This window comes from Triplophysa rosa, linkage group LG3, assembly GCF_024868665.1.
Source record: "Triplophysa rosa linkage group LG3, Trosa_1v2, whole genome shotgun sequence".
NCBI classification, from domain to species: domain Eukaryota; kingdom Metazoa; phylum Chordata; class Actinopteri; order Cypriniformes; family Nemacheilidae; genus Triplophysa; species Triplophysa rosa.
Window position 1 is genome coordinate 2,401,153 of NC_079892.1, and position 20,318 is coordinate 2,421,470.

At 43.4% G+C, this 20,318-nt stretch overlaps 1 protein-coding gene across 13 annotated transcripts; it reads right to left on the reverse strand.

The window, feature by feature from the left end:
• Positions 1-738: 738 nt before the first annotated feature.
• si:ch211-272n13.3 (ankyrin repeat domain-containing protein 26) lies at positions 739-20,242 on the reverse strand. Of its 13 annotated transcripts, XR_008962653.1 has the most exons (47): positions 19,972-20,242; positions 19,203-19,492; positions 19,017-19,131; positions 18,764-18,937; positions 18,527-18,633; positions 18,279-18,416; positions 17,990-18,147; positions 17,779-17,811; positions 17,514-17,550; positions 17,352-17,424; positions 17,212-17,269; positions 16,839-17,035; positions 14,712-14,865; positions 14,537-14,601; positions 14,107-14,191; positions 13,766-13,855; positions 13,256-13,317; positions 12,943-13,018; positions 12,822-12,866; positions 12,709-12,723; positions 12,194-12,487; positions 12,016-12,087; positions 11,847-11,920; positions 10,629-11,414; positions 9,360-9,571; positions 8,803-8,991; positions 8,458-8,488; positions 8,236-8,377; positions 7,912-8,125; positions 7,623-7,806; positions 7,356-7,502; positions 6,621-7,007; positions 5,949-6,530; positions 5,523-5,675; positions 5,249-5,424; positions 4,927-5,020; positions 4,737-4,763; positions 4,305-4,382; positions 4,083-4,229; positions 3,848-3,960; positions 2,955-3,096; positions 2,587-2,877; positions 2,272-2,507; positions 1,916-2,141; positions 1,497-1,554; positions 995-1,040; positions 847-910 (listed from the first exon to the last, which is right to left on the reverse strand). XR_008962653.1 is itself a non-coding variant. In XM_057329668.1 (46 exons), exons 2-46 carry the CDS (start codon positions 19,397-19,399, stop codon positions 756-758), a joined length of 7,074 nt encoding a protein of 2,357 aa, XP_057185651.1. In that variant the 5' UTR covers positions 19,400-19,492; positions 19,972-20,240. The 13 variants fall into 13 exon arrangements, 12 of the variants coding, with proteins under 12 accessions (XP_057185662.1, XP_057185651.1, XP_057185652.1 ...); XM_057329668.1 differs by lacking the exon at positions 1,497-1,554 and having other exon boundaries at positions 756-910; positions 17,779-17,808; positions 19,972-20,240; XM_057329669.1 differs by lacking the exon at positions 1,497-1,554 and having other exon boundaries at positions 756-910; positions 8,803-8,988; positions 19,972-20,240.
• Positions 20,243-20,318: the final 76 nt, after the last annotated feature.

Consider the following 20,318-nt stretch of genomic DNA (forward strand, 5'->3'; position numbering starts at 1 on the left):
ATATCATCTCCAAATAAGAGTTTTGTCATTTGAACTTGAATATACAGTATTGCACAATAGTGTCAAACGTACCATCGTTATAACGTTGTAATAATATTAACAGTACAAATGTAACACTTCATAATATGCATCGACTGTAAAAACAGCCAAAATATATACACTGTAAACTAAAATCCACGTATAATACAACAGAACTGACCTGTAACAGCATCAAAACACACATCAGCACGTCACCTGTAGACCTCAGTGATGACCGCACAATGACAAAATAATTCAAATCACGGCCCGTTCGCTCCTGAGGCACAAAGTGCATCGTCACTTTACACTCGATCACATAAAATTAATTCTGAAGCGTTGACACTTTGGCCCTTTTGGTGGTTGACACAAATGTTTAAACTTCACCAGCATTCTGCCAGTTTCCCCATCACACAGAAGTCATTTCACTGATTTGAACTCCTTTGGACTTTACCAAACTATGTTTCTGTGTATTGCTAGGACAAAAATCGAAGATTCTTTCATAAACTGCACGAGTCCCGACCAGCAGAACAAATACAGCAGTGTGGAAAAAAATCATGTTGTTCGCAACATTCAAATATTTCATATTTCTGCGATAAAAAACCCTTCAAGACATCAACAGGAGTAAACTTACATAGACCAGAAGTTTTCAAACAGCTGGCCCTTTAAGAAGCACTTCTCCGTGTCAGAATGATCATGTTAGTGTTTATTGGGTTCACATTGTCTGGACTGACCCTGGGTCAGATCATGTAGTTCTTCTTGAGCACCTCCAGGTACTGTTGAGTGGCTTTGCTCACGGGGTCCGGCTGTTCCAGGGTCAGATTGAGATTCTGAGAGCCCGATGCCGAGCCCACGGGTGACATACGGGCAGAACCTCCCTCCAACTCTCCTGCAACTGAAAGAGAGAGAACTATGAATGAATATACCAATGATTTTTAGTGTGTGTTACGTAAGAGAATCAATTGAAAGGATGACTCACCGTAGTCCAACTCCTTTGATATGTTTTTCTCAAGCTCTTTTTGCATCTGTAACAGAAACAACCAACATCATCGGATGAATGTTCCAACTAAGTTGACTTATATTACAAACGACTGACTTTATTGCCGTGTTTACATATGAGTATAGGAACAGCCATTACTATATTACTCACTTATTGCAGTATGCTCAATATATTTAATGAGATTTTAAGAATTGATCAAAAATCAGCCAGCTCGTACAATAGTCACGAACTGCCATGACATTGACCTTCAAACCAAAATCAGACCTATTAAAATGTGCAGCAGACAAAAAAACCACATTAAATACTGTACGCCGGAAATGCAATCCTCGTTCAATTCATTGCGTTCAACTTCCAAAAGTGAAGCATTTTCACACAAAAGACTTTTATCTAAAGCTCAGTACCCTAGAAAGACATGAAAGCAAGTGTGTGCGTGTGAAATGTGTGTGTTCTGTGATTCAGGCATCTGCACACAGCTACACACCTGCTCAGGTATCAGGCTGAAGAGAGGACAGGTGAGAAACAGACTTTTGAGCAAGAAGCTGAAGAAATAAGAGGCAGGAGAGTCCAGAAAGCAGCCGTGAACAAAACACACCACTAGATTAATCGTTACGCTTCTGAAGGAGAGCAAAGAAGTTTACTGAAGACAAGAAAGAGTGAGTTGATCAACCTCTACCAAACTTGTGCACGTCGCGCTGGGAAACCTGTTAATTGTGCCTTTTTCTGAATAAAGACTGCCAAACGACTAAATGAATCAAGCACTGAGTTTGGCAATTCTGACTCCTATCACATATCCCCCCACCATTTATGAATGATTAGTGTAGGTTTAAAACGGTTGTTATTGTTGGTGGATATGAGAATGAAATGATTGACACTGTATGTGATTAGCAGCTCATCGCTCACCTTTGCCAGGTAGGCCTCTACGCGGTTGCTCTGGGCTTCTCCTACCGTACCCAGCAGAGAGGTACCCAGACTTCTGTTCAGCGGTCCTAGAGATGACCCGTACGCCCCCACATCCAGAGCGGGACCTCCTAATCCGCCGTTGACGATACTGCCTGTGAGCAGAGATTTACTGCGCTGTCTCTCGCTCAGGAGTTTAGCGTTAGCCTCTGCTAGCCTCTCATTCGATCTGCAGAACATGTTTAAAAAAAAAGTGTATGTAGCGTATAACTGGAAAAACGACATCATCTTGAAAACAAGTTCATGCAGCTGGAAACTGGAGTTATGCTAGTAGTAAGCGTGAGGCCACGCCCCCTCACCGCTCTAGTTTAGAGGCGAAACTCTTCCTGAGCCGCAGCTCTTCTGTGTACAGTTGTTTGTAGCGCTCTAGCTCGGTGCGGCTGGAGTCTCTCTGCAGCGAGCTGTCCTGCTGTACGCTGCGCGCGCGGCTCAGATCCGCCTCCAGATCCCGGATACGCTGCTCTAGGTTGGCACGCTGACTCGCTTCGTTAGCAGCTTTCATCTGCTCCAGAGCCTCCTGAGACGCGGCCTGCGTCTGATGGAAACCAAATCAAGATCAGATCAAACTCGACGAAAATGTGATTCAAAACCATCTGTGTTCGCATTGTGTGCACCTGCAGGAAGAGGTTGACCTCCTCCAGCTTGTGTCTGATCTCCTGCCGGGCTCTTTCCTCCGTCTCCCTGCGGTACTGTTCGGCCTGACTTTGGTCCATCACACCGGCCTGCAGCTGTCTGCGCAGACCGGCCACCTCATCCTCCAGCTGCCTGTTACTGCACTCCAGCTGATCGTGGCTCCGGCTCAGAGTCTTCACGGAGGCCAGCTTTTCCTTCAGCTGCCGGTTGGCCTCCTCCACTCGGGAGCAGCGTGACGCCTCCTGCTGGCACTGAGAGTGAAGCTCGTCCACCTGTGAGGAGAACACGGAGGGATCTTTCAACGCTCTCACTCAATGCATGATGTGCTCTGCGTGATGTGATGCTGTACCTTAGTCTTCATTCTACTTAGCGCAGTCTCCGCCTCCAGCCTGTGACTCATGTCTCCTCTGAAGCTGCCCAGAGGAGAGTCCAGATGTCCACCGCCCTGTTCCCGCAGCTGTTTCTTTGCGCTCTTCACTAGAGTCTTCAACCTGACATGCACACATGATGAACTGAGAGACATTCTACACGCCTTTCATGTATTGCTTTATTATTGGTTCATCATTTGAATTTCAGCTTTGACCAATCAGGGTTCAGAATGCTGTTTTAACAGCACTACAGCAGCACAAAAGACAACATTTAGTTGAAGTCAACATGAAATCAAAGTGACAGATTCCTGGTCCTCCTTAATGCGCATTATTCCAAATATAAATAAAGGTTTTCTTTTCAAATTATGTTTTTCTTAAATATTAAGTAATTAAATTAGAAATGTTTTTTATTGAATGTAAACATTACATATAAATTAAATTATTACAAATTTTTTCTTATAAGATATAAATTATAAATATTATTTAAATGAATCAAATTATACATATTTTTTCTTATTAAAATGAAATATTTTGTTCTACCTGGGAAAAGCCATTTCATTTTAGACTTCAAACAAATAGGATATGTGCTGAATTTACCAAAGAATTCACAAAACGGACAGTTCACCCCAAAAATACACTGTCTATCACCATTTACTCACTCTTGTTTGTCTTCTTTCACTTTTGTGTACAGAACAGATCACTACGCTAGTCAATTTTGGGGTGAACTGTCTCTTTAAATTGACCCAAGAACACAACTTACCACCCGAAGAAGGTTCTATTTAAAAAGCGAAGCACACTACAGGTGTCGCAAAGATGCGTCCTCTCTGTACTCAAACACGTCTACGGCTGCAGGGGTGAAAGGTTAAAGGGTCACCTGTACATTTCTTTCTGAAGCTCAGTGTTTCTCTGCATCTCCTGCTCCAGGCGGGTGTCCACTGACTTCTTCTGATCGGTCAGCTTCTTGCCTTTTTTCTTCTCGAGTTCCACCTGAAGGCATTTGAAATGATCAGAAAAACATCACATGAGCCATTTCTACAAGCTTGTTTGTTTTTATACTCGAATCTTGACTGAATGTTTTGTTCTGATTGGATGTTTTCCTTTTCAGCCACCTGATTGGTCAGTTCTCCTTTCTCCTTTTCCAGCTCGGAGAGGCGGAGTCCCAGCCGTGAGCGGCTCTTTAGCTCCTCCTCCCACAGAGCCTGTGAGTCCTGGGCATTATGGGACAGCAGACTCTGCTTTTGCACCTGAGCAGAGGACTGCATTTGTGATTATTTAAGAACAAACTCTTTTTGTTATCATCCTCGCCTTTCATTGTCCGACTGATGGTTTACCTCACGGTTGAGCTGATCTTCTAGTGTCATTTTACTGCTCTGCAGGTTTGTCACGAGATCCTCCAAGCGATTTCTGACCTGAACACACATGCACAAACACAAACATCCGTTGCCGTCTTGAAGTTTCTTGGGAGAAATACTTTAGATCACCACTTTCTTAGCAAAACGCTTCATGCAGATTAAGCTTTTAACATCAAACCAACGCCAGAAGAGAAGAGCACAGGAATTCAATGAAAATCATCTCAGACCTGCAGAAAGACCGCCACCAAAAGAGAACAAATATTCAAGGAACGACTAGAGAGAAACTATTTCAAGCAGTAAGATCAATCGTCATTTTGATTTAGGTTGCAAGAACATCAGGCCCAGAAGAACTATCCATGGAGAGATACGAATGAAAGGGACTAAAACCACAGCTAGATGTTTGATACCAACCCCGTCTCCAGGCGATGAATCTGACAGCTGTGAAGAGAGGGACTTTACCATCAGTTTACATGAACCATGTCACCTCTTCTTTACACATCCTCTCTCTTTGCACTGCCACAACCAACATTTCTCTCCAAGTCCAAGTGAATTAAAAGGATGAGGTTCTGTGAGGATTCATGTGATATCTGTCAGAACTCACCGCAGCTCCCTCCTGAGCGCTCTTCTGCAGAACCTCCACGCGGCCGGTCTGCTGTTTCACTGCGGCCTCCAGTCTGGCGTTCTCAATCTCCAACCTGAAATGGTGTTAGACGTTCATTAAAGAGATGCTGCATGCACCGTCCTGTCATTTAAACCTGTGCGAGTTTCTTTCTTCTGCAGAACACAAAAGAAGATATTTTGAAGAACGTTGGTAACCAAACAACACCGAACCCCACTGAGACATTTCTCCAAATATCTTCTTTCGTGTCCCACCGAAGAAAGAGTCACATACAGGTTTTGATTCATTTACTAGTGAACCGCACCTCTGCATGGCCTCTTCCAGCTGTTTAAGCGTTTGCTCTTTGCTGGCAGACGCAGCCAGCGCCTCCTCTAGTTTCTGGGCGGTGTTATACACCTCACGCTCTTTCTCGTCTAAAGTGTTTTTCAGGTGACTGATGCGTCTCTCAGCCTGGACGTGAAGCTCTTCGGTCTCCTGAAGCTGAGACGCAACACAACATCAATTCGCCTGTGTAATACGCAGTATTATCTGGGATTGGATGGTTTTCAGGAAGGAAGTGTAATTTGATTGACAGGTACCTTCCCCTTTAGTCTGTCCAGTTCTTTCAGGGTGCGCGTCTTCTCCTCTTCCAGGTCGTTGCGGTACCGCGTGTTGACCTCCAGCGAGGCCTCGCACATGGAGAGCTTCTTCAGACAGTCGGCTAGTTCCTGCTGAAGCTGTCTTAGAGACGCCTGATTAGAGATACAAGGTTTATATGGGATTTAAAGGAATAGTTCACCCAAAAATGAAAATTCTCTCATGATTTACCCCAACTTTTTTTCTGCACAACACAAAAGAAGATATTTTGAAAAACGTTGGTCAGCAAACGACACTTAACCCCATTGACTTCCATTGTATGAACACAAAACCGTTTCTCCAAATATCTTCTTTTGTGTTCCACTGAAGAAAGAGTCACACAAAGGTTTACAACCCCATAAACGTTTATTTTTTAAACAGGAAATGACCTCTCTCTCGCTCTTCTCCTGTTCTAGTTTATAGTTCTGCTCTCGCAGCTCTCCATTGGTTCTGGCCAGCTCTTTGCTTCTCTCCTCCACCAGATGAACTCTCTCCTCTCCGTCCGCCCGTAACTGGTTCAGCATCTCGGCGAAGTTGTGCTGGACGTCCGTCACGACCTTGTCTTTCGCCGAGCCCTTGTTGAACGCCTCCTCCAGCTTCTGACGCAGCAGCGCGCTCTCGCTCTGAGTCTGGGCCAGCCTCTCCTGCACAGCTTCCTGTTTGGCCGCGGCGCGACTGGCCTGCTCGCGTTCGCTCAGTAACGCTGCCTCCAGTTCTTTGAGTTTGGCCTGGGCTTGGTCTCTCTCTCGGGCCAGCGCCTCCAGCAGCACGCCCTTCTCGGTGACGGCCAGAGAGCTGCGATGACACTCGTTCTCCAGGCTGTTGGCACGCGCCTCTGCTTTGCTGAGTTTCTGGGAGAGGGATTGGATGGTGTCACGCTGGGCGTTGGACCCAAAGATGTGTTTCTCCTGAGCACGCTGGTGTTCCTCGCGGTCTCGCTGGAGGGTGCGCTCTGCGTCTGCGCGCGAGGCCTGAGAGGTTTCACAAATACACAATGAGATCGGTGTAGTACCAAAAATACGGGGTTCAAAGGGAACAAAAGAAAGGTTCTGGACTCTGACCTGACATCTTTCGGCCTCCTGCAGTGCCCCCTGCAGTCGGGCCCTGCTCGCCTCAGCCTCTGCCTCCAGCTGCTGCCTGGTTTGTCTCTCGTGCTCCAGTTTGGTGCTGATCACCGAGCCTTCGGCCTTGAGAGCGCTCAGCTGACCGTTATACTGGAAAACCGTCTGGGCTAAAGCCTCCTCGCTCAGTTTCAGGTCCCTGCGAGTATCCTCCAATCTCTCGCGCAGGGCGTCTCTCTCCTCGGCCAGCCGAGACTCCTCCTGCCGGCTGTTGGACTGACAGCGGTCCAGCTCGGACCGAGCGCCGTTCAGATCGTCCTGAAGGGTTCGGTTCTGCTGCAGCAGCTCACGCTCGCGGTCCGAAGCCTCCGTCAGTTGGGACACGGCCTGAGCACATGATTACGTTTGTTTATTATTAAGTTTGTTTAAAACAAAAAGTGGTTATAAACTTTAAAACTGTAAAATAGTGTATGTGCCGGAATACATCGGTTTGGTTGGTTGGATCTGACAGTAAATCAATGCTAAAGTGCAGGTCATTAAGATCAAGCTGACCAATCACGTGTCAGGAAACTAGATTAGAGCCGTTAACGGAAAGGTTTTCCAAGTACAGAGAATTTCCGAGGCAATGCAAAGATGCGTGTATAATACTGCCTAATATGAAAATGTTTGTCTTTTAGAAACATCAAGTTCACTTTTACGACCACAGTTGGTCATATTTAGAGGGGACAGCCGTACCTCATTACTCTTGTTGAGGTTTCGGAGGTTTTCCTCCTCGATGTCCTGCTGCTTGCGCAGGTGGTTATTGAGTAACTCCTCCTGCAGGGTGCGAGCGCTGCGTTCATGAGACAGGAGACGCTGAGACTCATCTCCGTCCTCCTCCAGCTAAACACATAAACACATCAGCACAATGAAAATAGACCTGAAGAACGCCTCTGGACTCGCTGGAAAACTCAGCAAGAACCAGACTGAGATGGTGGCTGGCTTAAACAGAGGATTGGTCACCTGTTTGATGCTGTTTTTCAAAGCTCTGATCTCCAGTTCCAGACTCCGGACCTTCAGCTCGGCTTTGTGTCGCTCCTCGGCTTCGGCTTGCTGCTGCTCCTCCTTCCTCTGGAGCTGCTCGCGGGTTTTATTGTAAAGCATCAGAGCGCTCTGATGTTTTTCCTGCTCCTGTCTCAGCAGGAACCTTCAGGAAAGAGAGCCGTTATGAGAGAGATGTTATCGGACCCATTGTCAGAGAAATTGTCAATTAAGGAAATGGAATTGTGGGTATGCATGCAGCTGAGCTCACTTGAGGTTGTTCATGTCGGTCTCCAGCTCCAGTTTGAGATGTTCCAGGCTGGATTTGCTGCTTCTCATCTCATCCAGCAGAGTCCTGAGCTCACCGCGTTCTTGCTCCAGCTGTGACGTCTTTTCCGCCAGACGGCCGTGTCTGTCTCGCTCTCTCTGGATGGTGCGCTCATACTCGTGAAACATGTTCTGTAGTTTCACGATGCTCACTGAATCTGCGGGATGCACCAAAAATACGCGATTCACAACCAGATCTGTGCTCTCAGTTGAACATCATTGCTGTCATGGAAGACATCTCATTTATGATTTTCGGAGACAGACTCACCCAGATAGCTCGAGTCGAGCTGTTTGAAGAGCAGAGAGGCGTTACGGTATCCAGATACTGGCGTCTCCAGATCCTCAGTGGCTGTGTCTGAAGACTGGGTGAGATCTTCAAAGTCATCGGCCATCTCCAGCTCTCCAGCAGTCTGTGTCAGGAACAGAAACTCTGAATCAGCACTGACACTTTTCAGAGGAGGTATACAGCACTTGAATGAATGAAGCTCACCTGCTCTTTCCTACGCCTTGAAGATGGAGATCTGTCCCGAAGAGAGAAGAACAAACATGATCGTTACCAAAACCAGACAAGACTGGTTGCATGGAGAGCACGTTTGGTGCTCTAAATGCACTTGAGGATATAATGCAGTATTCTTTATAACAACTAAGATTATACCTCCACTCACACACAATCTTTAGTGCTTGTGAGGAATTCTGGGAAATATATTTCGTCACATCGACGTCATTTATTTGTTTTGTATCATTGTATATTTTAAATGACAGTTTATATAGTAGCATTACATAACAAATAAATTCAAACGTATACTTATTTATATAATAAATACTGCATGTATACCTCCTGTCCTCCTCTGACAGCTCACTTAAAGTACTATCATCAAAGACAGACTCAAGGTCTCCGTTATGGCAGGTCGTAGGTCGGGAGGGGTCGGCCTGAGCGGGGGGAGCTACACGGTGGTTTCTGGCTTGGCTATCTAACATTCTCTTTTCCTCCTCTTCCTCACCATGTGACGGAGCCCTGTTACTGCTGGAGGGCATAAATCTCATCATGACTTTGAAATGAAAAAGGCAACAACACAAAACAAAGCTACTTGTATATACTGTGCACACACTACAAACTTTGTTTTGGGGAGTAAACACACTTTGTAGGGTTTCCACAAAACATCTATCAGCTGTGGTTATTTGCTAAAGACTTTAAAAGGGACACAACCTGTTTATAACTCTTTCTTCTATAGAACATGAACAAGAAGATATTTTGAGAAATGTCTCAGTGGTTTTGTGTCTATACAATGGAACTCGATGGGGTTCAACATTACCAACGTTCTTCACAATATCTTCTTTTGTGTCCTAAACTCAAAGTGTATTAAGCATATGATTTTCTATCAACATATTTACCTTCTTGAACTTCTTGTCAGGTGTCTTGGTGAAACACTACCCTGTTTTCTGTCACCAGCGGTTCTGTCCTGAGGTTTTGGGTTGCCAGAGTTGGTGTCGGTTTTCTTTCCTTTTCCTCGATCAAGTTCATCTCGTTCTCTGGATCCTCCAGTATCCCACAAACCAATGATCTGATGTTCTCCTCTCATATCATCCGCCTTCTCCTTACCCACCTAAAATACAGGATGTTAAAAAAGGGTTAAAAGATATTTAATGTTCATAACACATATAATATATATATTGCATTTCTTCAATTAAAATTGTTAGATGGTCATGCCAAACATTGTAACAATGAAAAAAACAACATCACCTACAAAAGACAAAACTCCACACACAAACGCCACATGTCTTCTTTTCTTGTCAAAAAGAAGCTCAGAGGACTAGAAACACTTCAAGCCGACATCAACAGAGAAGTTTCACGCAGAAATGGCTGTGAAGAAGCTTCTCTGTTGAGACACATGATGAAAGCACAGACTAACAGCAGTGTGACAGATCTTCAGACGGCTGGAGGAAACACACGCGTGACAGATGAGGTGCGGACTGACACCCGTGTGCGGTCTCAAGGGGAACATTTGAAACCAGCACAAAACATAAACTGATGAATATTTAATATTGTAACACACGGTTAAAATACTGTTGAGGTCAAGACGGATACATGACAGGATGGCCAAATGAAAGACCCCATGAAACGTAAGGTTTTGTGGCTTGTGGTCTTTGTCTGTTAGCTTTAATTTGAATGTTCAAACAAAAAGAAAACTGTCAACATGAATCATAATCATCTTCTTCTGTGGAAAACTAAAGGAGATATTTTGAGAAACGTCTCGGTGGTTTTGTGTTCATACAATGGAAGTCAATGGGGGGTCAATGTTGTTTAGTTACCAACGTTCTTCAAAATATCTTCTTTTGTGTTCTGCAGAAGAAAGAAAGTCATACATGTTTGGAATGACGTGAGGGGGAATAAATGATTTTTTTAACAGAACTATCCCTTTACGCTCCTAGTCATTTTCAGAAAAACTCAACAAACCATTTCATGGGGTCTTTAAAGGCATGAAAATGTTCACGATTTGAAAACACAGTTCAAATCATTACTGACATTGGCAGGGAACAGTCAGGAGCCGGTCAGTAAAATAAGAGGGGTTTGTCCTTCAAGCAGACACTTAAGGCAAAGGAAAATAAAGACTTAATTCTTTTCACAAACTACTGGAGACTCGCCCCGCTCTGGTGTCCTACCTCATATCTGGACTTCCACAGGCCCTCCTCAACCTCATCAGAGTCAGAAGAGGGCATGTTCAGAATGTTAGGTGGGATGTCCGGCTCAATAGCATCTAGCCGTTGGGTTCTATGGCACTCATCTGCTTTTTCAGCATTAATGTTTTCTGGTTTTGATGGACACTTTTTGGCTCTTGCTTTGGTTCCACTACCTACAGACAAATCTCCATCATCTTCATCAGAGGAAGTGTCCACTCGGTTGTCTCGGCTGATGGTAGGATGATGCTGATCATTGGAAAGGTTGTCCTGATGACGGTCTGCGTCACTGATCTCAACACTCACGGCTCGTTGGACACCTTCCGGAGGTTCTTCAGACTGCGAGTCTTCCAGGCCAGACTCCCTCTGCTCAGGAATTGGCAAAAGTACGGCACTTCTCGCCCGAGCTGTGGGACGCACTATCGGCTCGTCCTCTTCCTCGCTGGAATCTTCAACATCAGCTTCCTTTTCGTCGGTAGTGTCCACCTCTTCCTCTCCCTTAGCTTCTTTTCCGTCTTCCCCATCCTTCTCCAAAAGATCAGCAGGCTCCAGTTCTCCAAATCTCTCTTTCAGTTCAGCTGTCACATTTTTATATTGGGATTTGGTCTCCTTCTTTTCACTCTCCACCCAGATCTTCTCGTATCGTTCTTCCCAGGGAGTGTCACTAGCGTTTATCCTCTCCTCCTCCTCAGGAGAGGCTCGGAGATCCGAGGGATCACGGTTATACGGGCTACATACATCTACACAAGATGCTGGTAAAGTCTGTCTGGCCTTCGTTTGCAAAATTGGACAAAAGAATACAACCAACTATGAGACACCAAACACATCTCTGAAGGACTTCAGATGGAACGTGACATGCATGTTTTACACAACAGTTTATTGTCACAGAGATCACTCATACTTCAAATTAAAATACAATACAGAAAAATAAAAAAAGACATCCTATAAAGGGATCACATTATGCATCATTTTGTGTTCAAATTTGCAGGGTGTCAATGGTACAGTAGCACAAAAAGCATCATGAGCAGACCTCATGGCACACCGAAAATGTTTCAAATCATAACATGGCCCCTTAAATATCTCACAGCATGGAATGATTTCGCAAACCAGCATGGCAAATGAAAAATAGGTCATAACCTGAGCAAAGATAAAATCCTCTAAAGCTGAACCCAACCTTTAATGAATCATCTTCATTCTACCTACCTGATCTTCCTGTTCGCTAGCATCTAAGTTGCTGTCACTTTCATCATCTTCTGCTTTGGGTTCCTGTCGAAGAGCTGAAGAGGAAACTTCCATTTTACCTTAATATACATTAAATACATTGAGATGTCCACTATCCTGAAAGTCACTTTGCCGAGCAGATGAAATTTACCTGTGTCAGACTGTGTGATGTTTGGCAGTGTTATCTTGGCTGGACTGGAGATGTCTGTATCCCAGTCAGATTCTACATAGTATTTATCAAATCAGGTAAATTAATTAGTATTATGATATACATTCATTTCAAACACCTTGACACACTCAGAAATTGACATCTAGTGTTCCACATGTACCTTCACTCTCCGGCCTTTGATTTGAGTCCAGGCGGAGTCGTGGCAGTGGGCTTGGCTTCGAGCTGGCATCTGTGTTGAGAGATCGTGGGCTGGGAAGAGGCGGTGTGGTTGAGGGTTTGAATCTCTCCGGATGCATGTCTTTAAGTTCTCTTATGTCCATGTCTCGCTCCTGGGGCGTGATGGGTTTCGCGGGGGCTGGCGGGTCGTCACATACAGGTTCCTCCTCCAGCTTAAATACGGGAAAATTCTTACTGGCCTTACTGGCAGTGCTGGCAGAGTCCCAGTCTGAAGCATCTGTAAGAAGCAGCGAGATTCTGCACTAAAAGATTGCTGCATAAAAATATATATAATAAGGACAACTTACAAATAGCAGCTCTCTTTAAGAGCATAATTCTATGTCCGCGCTAGCAAGCAACTAATTTATTTACTGAAGCACCAGAATGACGGAGCATGTGTGCTAAACGCTAGGCATCAGCAGAACTATAAACAGGTACACAAGTGCTTAAGTATCTAACCTGAAGGGCGATGTGCTTTAAATGAGACAAACACAAGAACACAAGCACATCAGACTGTAAAATGGTAAGACTGATTCGAGAATGTCAGAGTAAAGCAGAGACATGAAAATTACCTTCAAGATCATCAGCATCCCCCAAACCCAGTTCTTCCATTAGATCTGTTAAAGGAAAGATGGGTTTTAAATTAGAAAACAGAAATCTTACAAGATATTATTATGCAAAATTTGTATTTACCTGTTTTCTTAGCAGCTTCTCTTGTGTCCATCAGCTTGTTGAGAACAGACACTGGCTCCCTTTTTATCACTTTAGGCTGCAAAGAGTAAATTCATTTCATATGAAACTGTATACGAAGTAATAACATTTATTATTTACATTAAAAAAAAGTAATATCTGATTTCTGATGGAATATGCAACATTCAAAATCAAACAGACAGAAATGACATCACTATTGTATCCTGAATTGTGATTGGTCTTCTCCGTTACCTATGTTTGAATTCTAAATTGTGATTGGTCATGTTTACCTACATCTACTTGAAAAGACGCTTACCGGTATTTCCAACTCCTTTTCTTCCTCATCATCTTCTTCATCATCTTCTTCATTTCTAACAACTGAAATGCACCAGGAAACAATGTTTTAAAAAAACGTATCTCACACACTATAACAAGTAGCATGAATTTTAACACACAAGCACAGGTCTCCATGTAGCAGGTGTGCAGGCATGCACATGCAGGAATGGAGGTCGCTTTAATGCCTATGAGGGGGCGTGAGAGCGAACAAATGCATTCAAATCTTTCTGTAACAGTTAGGTTTTAGCTGTTCATCTTGTAAACATGTAATGGACCATCTCCACTGTTAGTAAGTATTAGCGGAGCATCATCAAAATTTAAAGCCTCCTTGCAACATGCCACGAACACGCAGATGACAACAGATGTATGTGAAATCTGAGAATGCAAGAACAGGATGTTAATGCGACGGCTATAACAGAGATGCTGCAGGGGATTATGGTTAATGAGCAATCCAGAATGACAACAGCCAATCATGATGCGGAATGCCTACCCACAGTCCTGCAGCCTCCTGGCTGGTCTACACTTCCAAATAAATTAACATTCCTCTCTCGCTTTACAAAGGAGGGAACGTATAAGAAGTCTACAAAGAAATTTAATAAGATCATGAAATGCAACTCTAAAAAAATAACCCATGCCGTGCATCACTCGACGCAGCATGTACAGTCAAAACTTTGATTAAGCAAAGCCATGGAAATGTCAATCTTTTCTGCGTATATTTTTAAGCATGAAATGGTTGCAGAAGGCAACAGAGGAAAGGTTATAATGGCATATTAAAATGCAATAATAAAGGAAAAACAGTCAAGAAAAACTAATCTGGATGGGTTTACACACCTTCAGGGTTCTCCTCACACACATCGGACATGGATCGGTGTGGTTTGGCAGGAGCATGCTTCTTTGTTGGGCTCTCAGAAGCAGACTGAAATGAAAGAAATTATGACACATCAGAATGAAATGCACAAACAGAAGCCTTTAGGGTTACAATCCTTTCCAAAACCCTCATGACCTACATCATGTACTTAATAAAGCGTCCGTGTGATGTTTATGTTTCAATACATAGTTTTTTGCACATAATTAAAAATGTGTTCATTTTAATATTTTTAATCATCCATTTAATAATTTACATACTTTCTATCACAATCTCACATCACTCCCTGCAGTTCCATCATCAACCACTAGGGTCATTTTGATAACCCTCGGTTAGGAAGCCTGTCTTCATTGTGAGTGTGATCAAACCCAGCTTTGTTTTTAACCTATCATATACCTCGGAGTCCCAGGGAGAGTCATTGTGTTCGTCGTCCTTCTCAAGACCCAACTCTGAAAGGAAATCTGGAAAAAAAGCAGAAGATATGAAATCACACAGAAGTTTATACTGCCATGATAAATATAACATAGTCACTGCAATATCCTAAGTTGTCATATTAGTGAAGTAAAGTTACCTCTTTGTTTTTCTTTGGTGGCTTCACCGTTTTGAGGCTTATTACACAGTTCCTCCAGTTCTTTCTTCTCATCCTCCTCTTCTTCTGCGTCCTCCTCCTCTTCTTCTTCTGCGTCCTCCTCCTCCTCCTCTTCATCATCTGTGACTGATTCCTCCTGTTTAAAGAAAACAAAACAATACAAACTCAACAATGTTGTTAAACCAAGCCGAGCGAGCTGGAGAACAAACAGGGTTTGTTTCGGTTACATACGTAAAACAACGTTCAACATAAAGGAAAGCAAAAGTGGAATGCGCAAGGACAGATCTGTCAAAGACGCCTTATTAGCTACACAGCTACCACATCTAAAAGCTACAACAACAAACCACATATCAACACATTCCAGCTCTGGCTATTCTAACCATCATCTCCAGAGTACCTGCAGGGACCTTCGCTTTACAAGTCTTTCTTCCATTACAGATTCATTTATACAGTTCTGCTCCACGTCTTCTCCATCGGAATCAGAAGTGAGATTGACGTCATCTATGACTGTGTAGGGAATTTCTTCTTGTGGAGCTGGTTCACCCTTCGGATGTCCTTCAGTAAACTCCACAGAAATGTCACCTTTGACAAAATAATCTGTGCTTTTACTTTGAGGAAAGTCATGATATCTAGATTTAAAAGCGTTTGACGGTTGATTCAAATCCTCTGATGGTGACGGACTGTTTGGATTAGAGTTTAAGATCATCTCTGTGTTGGTCTGTGGTTGGCTTAGGCTCTGGTCAGGACATTCATCGATGCATTCATCTTCTTGTGACAAAGAATCGTTGTCACTGACGTCCGAGTTTTGACCCATTTCAGAAACTCTGACCGAGCCATTCGCAAAATCATACTGCATTTGATTCACCTGACTGTCTGATTCTTCACTCACATCCTCCTCCTGTCTCCTGTCATTTATGCTTTGCTCTTCATCGCTCTGATCATCACATTCAACAATCATGGACACAGGTACGGCTTCACTGTCATCATTCTGATCTGTGTGGACAGGTGCTTCATGTGTGGTAATGGGCTCAGCAGGTCCTAGTAAAACAGCATCCTGAACTGAAGGGTGAGATTCTTCAATGTCTGATGGTTTATCTCCATCACTTTTCTCTGAGCCAGACCCCCAGGAGACCTCCGGGCTCTCTGGTTTCTTGAGTGCCAGCAGTGCCGTTGCCAAGTTTGGTAGCTTCTTGGTTTCAGCTTCATCCTCTTCTTCCACATCATCCCTATTATCATCGTCCTCTGCAGTATTTGTCACCTTAGATGTTGTAGTAGGAATGTCGTGGCATTCAGGAGTACTTACTTCATGATCTGCCACACCTTTGAGTGGAATGTCATTTTCGTTGGGTTGCTCTTCAAATGTTTGGGTTTGTGAAGCCTTCCCTTCAATTCTCATCAGCTCTTTATCTTCGTCATCATCCCAATCATCTTCATCACCTTCATGACTCAGATTTCTCTGTAAGGACATGTTGAACTTTGCAGGTTTTGGACTGTCATTGGCATTCTCATTTTCATCCTCATCAGAGAATATCGCCTCAACCCTGACAGCTGACACGAGGCAGTCATCTCCTAAATGAAGAATCCCTGGAATTGAACCTTCATAAAGCGAAGTTTCTGGGTTCTGAGAAATATCTGCTGAAGTCTCTTGCGCTGCATGTTCTCTGTCTTTCAAGACGTTCGTCTCGTTTCCATCAGTCATGTCTTTAATTTGATCAAGTTCTGATGTACAGAGTGCCTCTGGAGTTAATTTAGGAACATCTATTGTCCTACAAGCGTCATCAGCTTCTTCCTCATCTTCACCCTCCTCTTCATCTTGTTGCTCAGAATTGTCATCTTCTTCTTCTTGATCCTCATTTTCATCATCATCGTCACTGTCTTCTTCCTCCTCTTCACAATCATCGTCCTCATCCTCACCTTCGTCATCCTCATCATCCTCCTCAGATTCTTCCTCTGGACTTTCACTGCCATCCATATCTAGTTTGCTACTAGAGGGCAACTCGCTCTGCCCGCCTGCCCCGGCAGGATGAAATTGGTGAAATAATTCCGAAAAAGGAAAAAAAGAGGAGAAGAGTTAGAACCTGTTCCAGACAAAGACACAGTGAGTGTTACCTTATAAGTGTTGCTGAAGGGGCCGGTGCTCATCTGGGATGGGTGGGGTAAAGAAGCAGGTGAGGGTGCTACAGGGAGTTGGGCGGAGGTGCTGCGGGAGGGGAGGGGTCGGGGCAGCGGTGGATATTTTGCAGCTTTCCCCTCACTCTCTGACTCTGATCCGCTCCAGGATTTGTCTGGATCTCGATTCGCTATGTCTACAGGCAAAGACATTATAAGCCAAAGCTCAATATGCCTTGTAGGTAAAAGAGCCAATCGCCTCACGAGGTGGACCAACTTGCATTAAAGGAACTATGCTACAGGACAGGGCCTTCAAAAAACTGCACAACGACGATCCCAAAACATCATCACAGAAGTTTAGATTTGTATTTACCCACTATCTTCTCTTTTTTGGAGGCACGTATGAGTTTCTTCAGGTTTACTTTCTGTTTCTGTGAAAAAAAATGACATCAATTATCATCACATGTATTCAAAGTGTTAAGCGCGTATGCGTACGACAGAACTGAGAAATACCTTCGGGCTAAAGTCTAACTCCTGATCATCATCTGATGAAGGCCACGAGACTGCAGCTCCACTTTTTGATGCCCTTCAATTAAAAAAACAAGGTTTGATACTTAACCCATTAAATCATTTGCTGTCTCATCCTGTCTGACAAATCAATGCACTTTATCTTACCTACTAATGGAGTCTGTGTGGGAAATGTCCTCTGTATCTGAAGCGAGAAATACAAGACAGATTAACTGAGATTGTGCCATATACTGTATATACTGCATGTGCAGCCAAGTACATGACCAAAAAGACTGCCTGAAAAGTTTTGGTGTTTGAGCTTAAAAGTAGGAAATCTAACTACAGATGCTATTTCTCTCGTAAAGGGAGAACAAAATTAACCCCAAAAGATTGTTTTTCATCATGTTGTGTCTAATCTACAGTACATACACACCTTTCCCTGCACCTGCAACACTGCCTCCTGCTGCTATGACAGATGAGCGTGATATAACAATGGGAACACAACTAATCAAAACACTCCAGGTAAAATACTGCAGACTACTGTGACACTGACATGTAATACCATACATACTTATGAGCGTGGACGACACGACAAATTAACTGATATCATCAATCGCTATATGGGTAAACTCAAAAATTCTTACCATCTTTATCCAGAGCTGGTCCTCCCAGATGCAAACCAGCCCCAACACTGCCGGGGCTGCCCAGAATGGACGTTCCTCGCTGTTTACCGGCAGTAAAATGGGAAGGAGACTGCAGAGATTTTCTCTTGGTTCCGTGCTCAATGATCAGATGAGAACAGCTAAAGCCAACAAGACGAATACGGATATAAGCTCTAGTGAATGAAAGCTATAAACATTTAGTGTATTTTCGAAACACACATCTTTGAAGTCCACAGTGAAGTGTGTTTGAAATGTAAGCGATCAAACTTACGCGTGGTGTCCGTTCATGACAGCATAATCATCAGACGACCATCCTCTATTGTCCTTCGCTGTGATGTCAGCATCGTACTGGAGGAGCAAACGCACCATGCTGATCTGACCATTGCATGCTGCTATCATCAACACAGACCTGAGCAAAGAATTCGGCATAGAATGTTATGTTTAAAGTTTTGTTTTGACCTAACCACACAAAAACATACATTTGAAAAGTAGACAAGTTCATTTTTTTAGATTTCTTACCGCTGCTCTTGGTTCTTCACATTGACATCTGTTCCTTCTTTCAGAAGAAGCTCCGCCATGTCCGCATGATTGTCCATCACAGCCAGCATCAATGGAGTGTTTCCATCCTGTCCATCAAACAAAAGAAAACACATTAGCTTTCAGTGTACAATACAATTCTTTCACGTCTGTAAATGCATACTGCCATTAGGCCCTGACTAAAAGAAACCGAATGTGGTTTCCATGCCTAGTTTTTACCTTGTTCTGGGCGTTGATGTTGGCCGCGTGCTCCAACAGCTGCATGGCCACAGGCAGGGAAGGGATGCGGGCGGCCAGGTGCAGTGCTGTGTTTCCATTGATGTCCACCAGGTTTGGGTCAGCTTCATGTTCCAGGAGCAAAGACACGCAGCGGTCATGCTCACATTGAACCGCCTGCCAAGCACCAAAAAACATAACCAGTGAACAATAATGCAAAGAAATCCCATAACTACTAAGAACAAACAGACAGTACCTTCATTAAGGCGGAGCGGTTCTGATTGTCACATAAGTTTAGTTTCACTTTGTTGTCCACTAAGAACTGAACCACATCTGTGTGTCCGCAGGCACAAGCGATGTGTAGGGCAGTTCTGCAGTCAAAGAGGATTATGTGAATGTGATTTTAAGACAAGCTAAATGGTTTTAATATGTCAAGCATTACCTGTTTTCTTTGTCCAGCTGGTTTAAATCGTTCTTTTTGGCCAGCTGTCTGAGTTTGGCCACATCTCCACTGCACGCAGCCTTATGTACCTTTCCGAGGTCTTTCTCCTTCACATCATAGCTGGCTGAAAGCACGCTCCCTGTCTCAGACTGGCTAGGAGAGCCCTTCTTTTTCTTGAAGTTAAATATTTTCTTCATGGCCACAGCGCATTTCCCTCAGCCGATCGGAGTCTACCTGAGGTTCAGGTACTGATCACCTCACACGTCTCATTCATCCTCTAAAAATAAATCCTGCAAAGAGGATTAGAGTTATTGAATAATGACAGAGAGGCAACCTGTTGCGTACATCTTGAGCCAGAGCTCCTTGTGCTAACCGTTTTATCATATGTTATACCTATCAAATCTATATTATTTACATATATTATTTATCTAGCCTGGCTCTCCTTCTGAAAGTACTGAAGCACGAAGGTACTCTATGATTACTATTTTCATAAACCATAGTATTTACACTATACTTCAGGATACTACAATGTAAGATTGTCATTAAACTGCTGTGGTACATGTCTAAAATACTACAAATACTAGAAAAACCAGATACTCTATAAGAAAGAGGAAATGTAATATTTTCGTATAAAGTGTAAAACAATGTTTTTAAATATAAAGAATGCAGATTTATATATATTTACAAAAGCCTATAATCTCACACTGATCAACTCATTTTGACACGTTAATCTGGTCAACCAAATGCAACGACGTGGATACAAACTCACCTAACGTTACATTTTCGTTTAAATGTAGACCGTCCGTTAAGCAGCGTTATTTTAAATGAAAAAGAAGAACTGTTTCAAAAAATATTTACTATTGAAGAGGACGCATCTAGTTTCCTCAGAACGCTGAGCCGTTTACGACGGCGAGGCTAGCAAGCTAGTTGCTTCAGTTACCATGGCAACAGTGTGATCGCTAAGTTATTCATATTTCATTATCAAATGTCGTACTACATCAAAGATTAATAGGACATTTGGAGAATTGTTATGTGTTTATTAAAGCTTGTTAAACTCGTCTGTTTTGGCGCTTAAACGTGTGAATGTAATAAAATACGGAGCTTGTTATTTTTGAC

Bases quoted from the DNA above. Each gene is read 5' to 3' on its own strand.
- si:ch211-272n13.3 (XM_057329667.1), bottom strand. From the start codon at position 19,399: ATGAAGAAAATATTTAACTTCAAGAAAAAGAAGGGCTCTCCTAGCCAG. The intron at 12,867-12,942 runs GTAAATACAAAT...TTCCTTTAACAG, and splicing joins AGAAGCTGCTAAGAAAACAG to ATCTAATGGAAGAACTGGGT. The intron at 11,415-11,846 runs GTAGGTAGAATG...TTGCAAACGAAG, and splicing joins CTAGCGAACAGGAAGATCAG to GCCAGACAGACTTTACCAGC.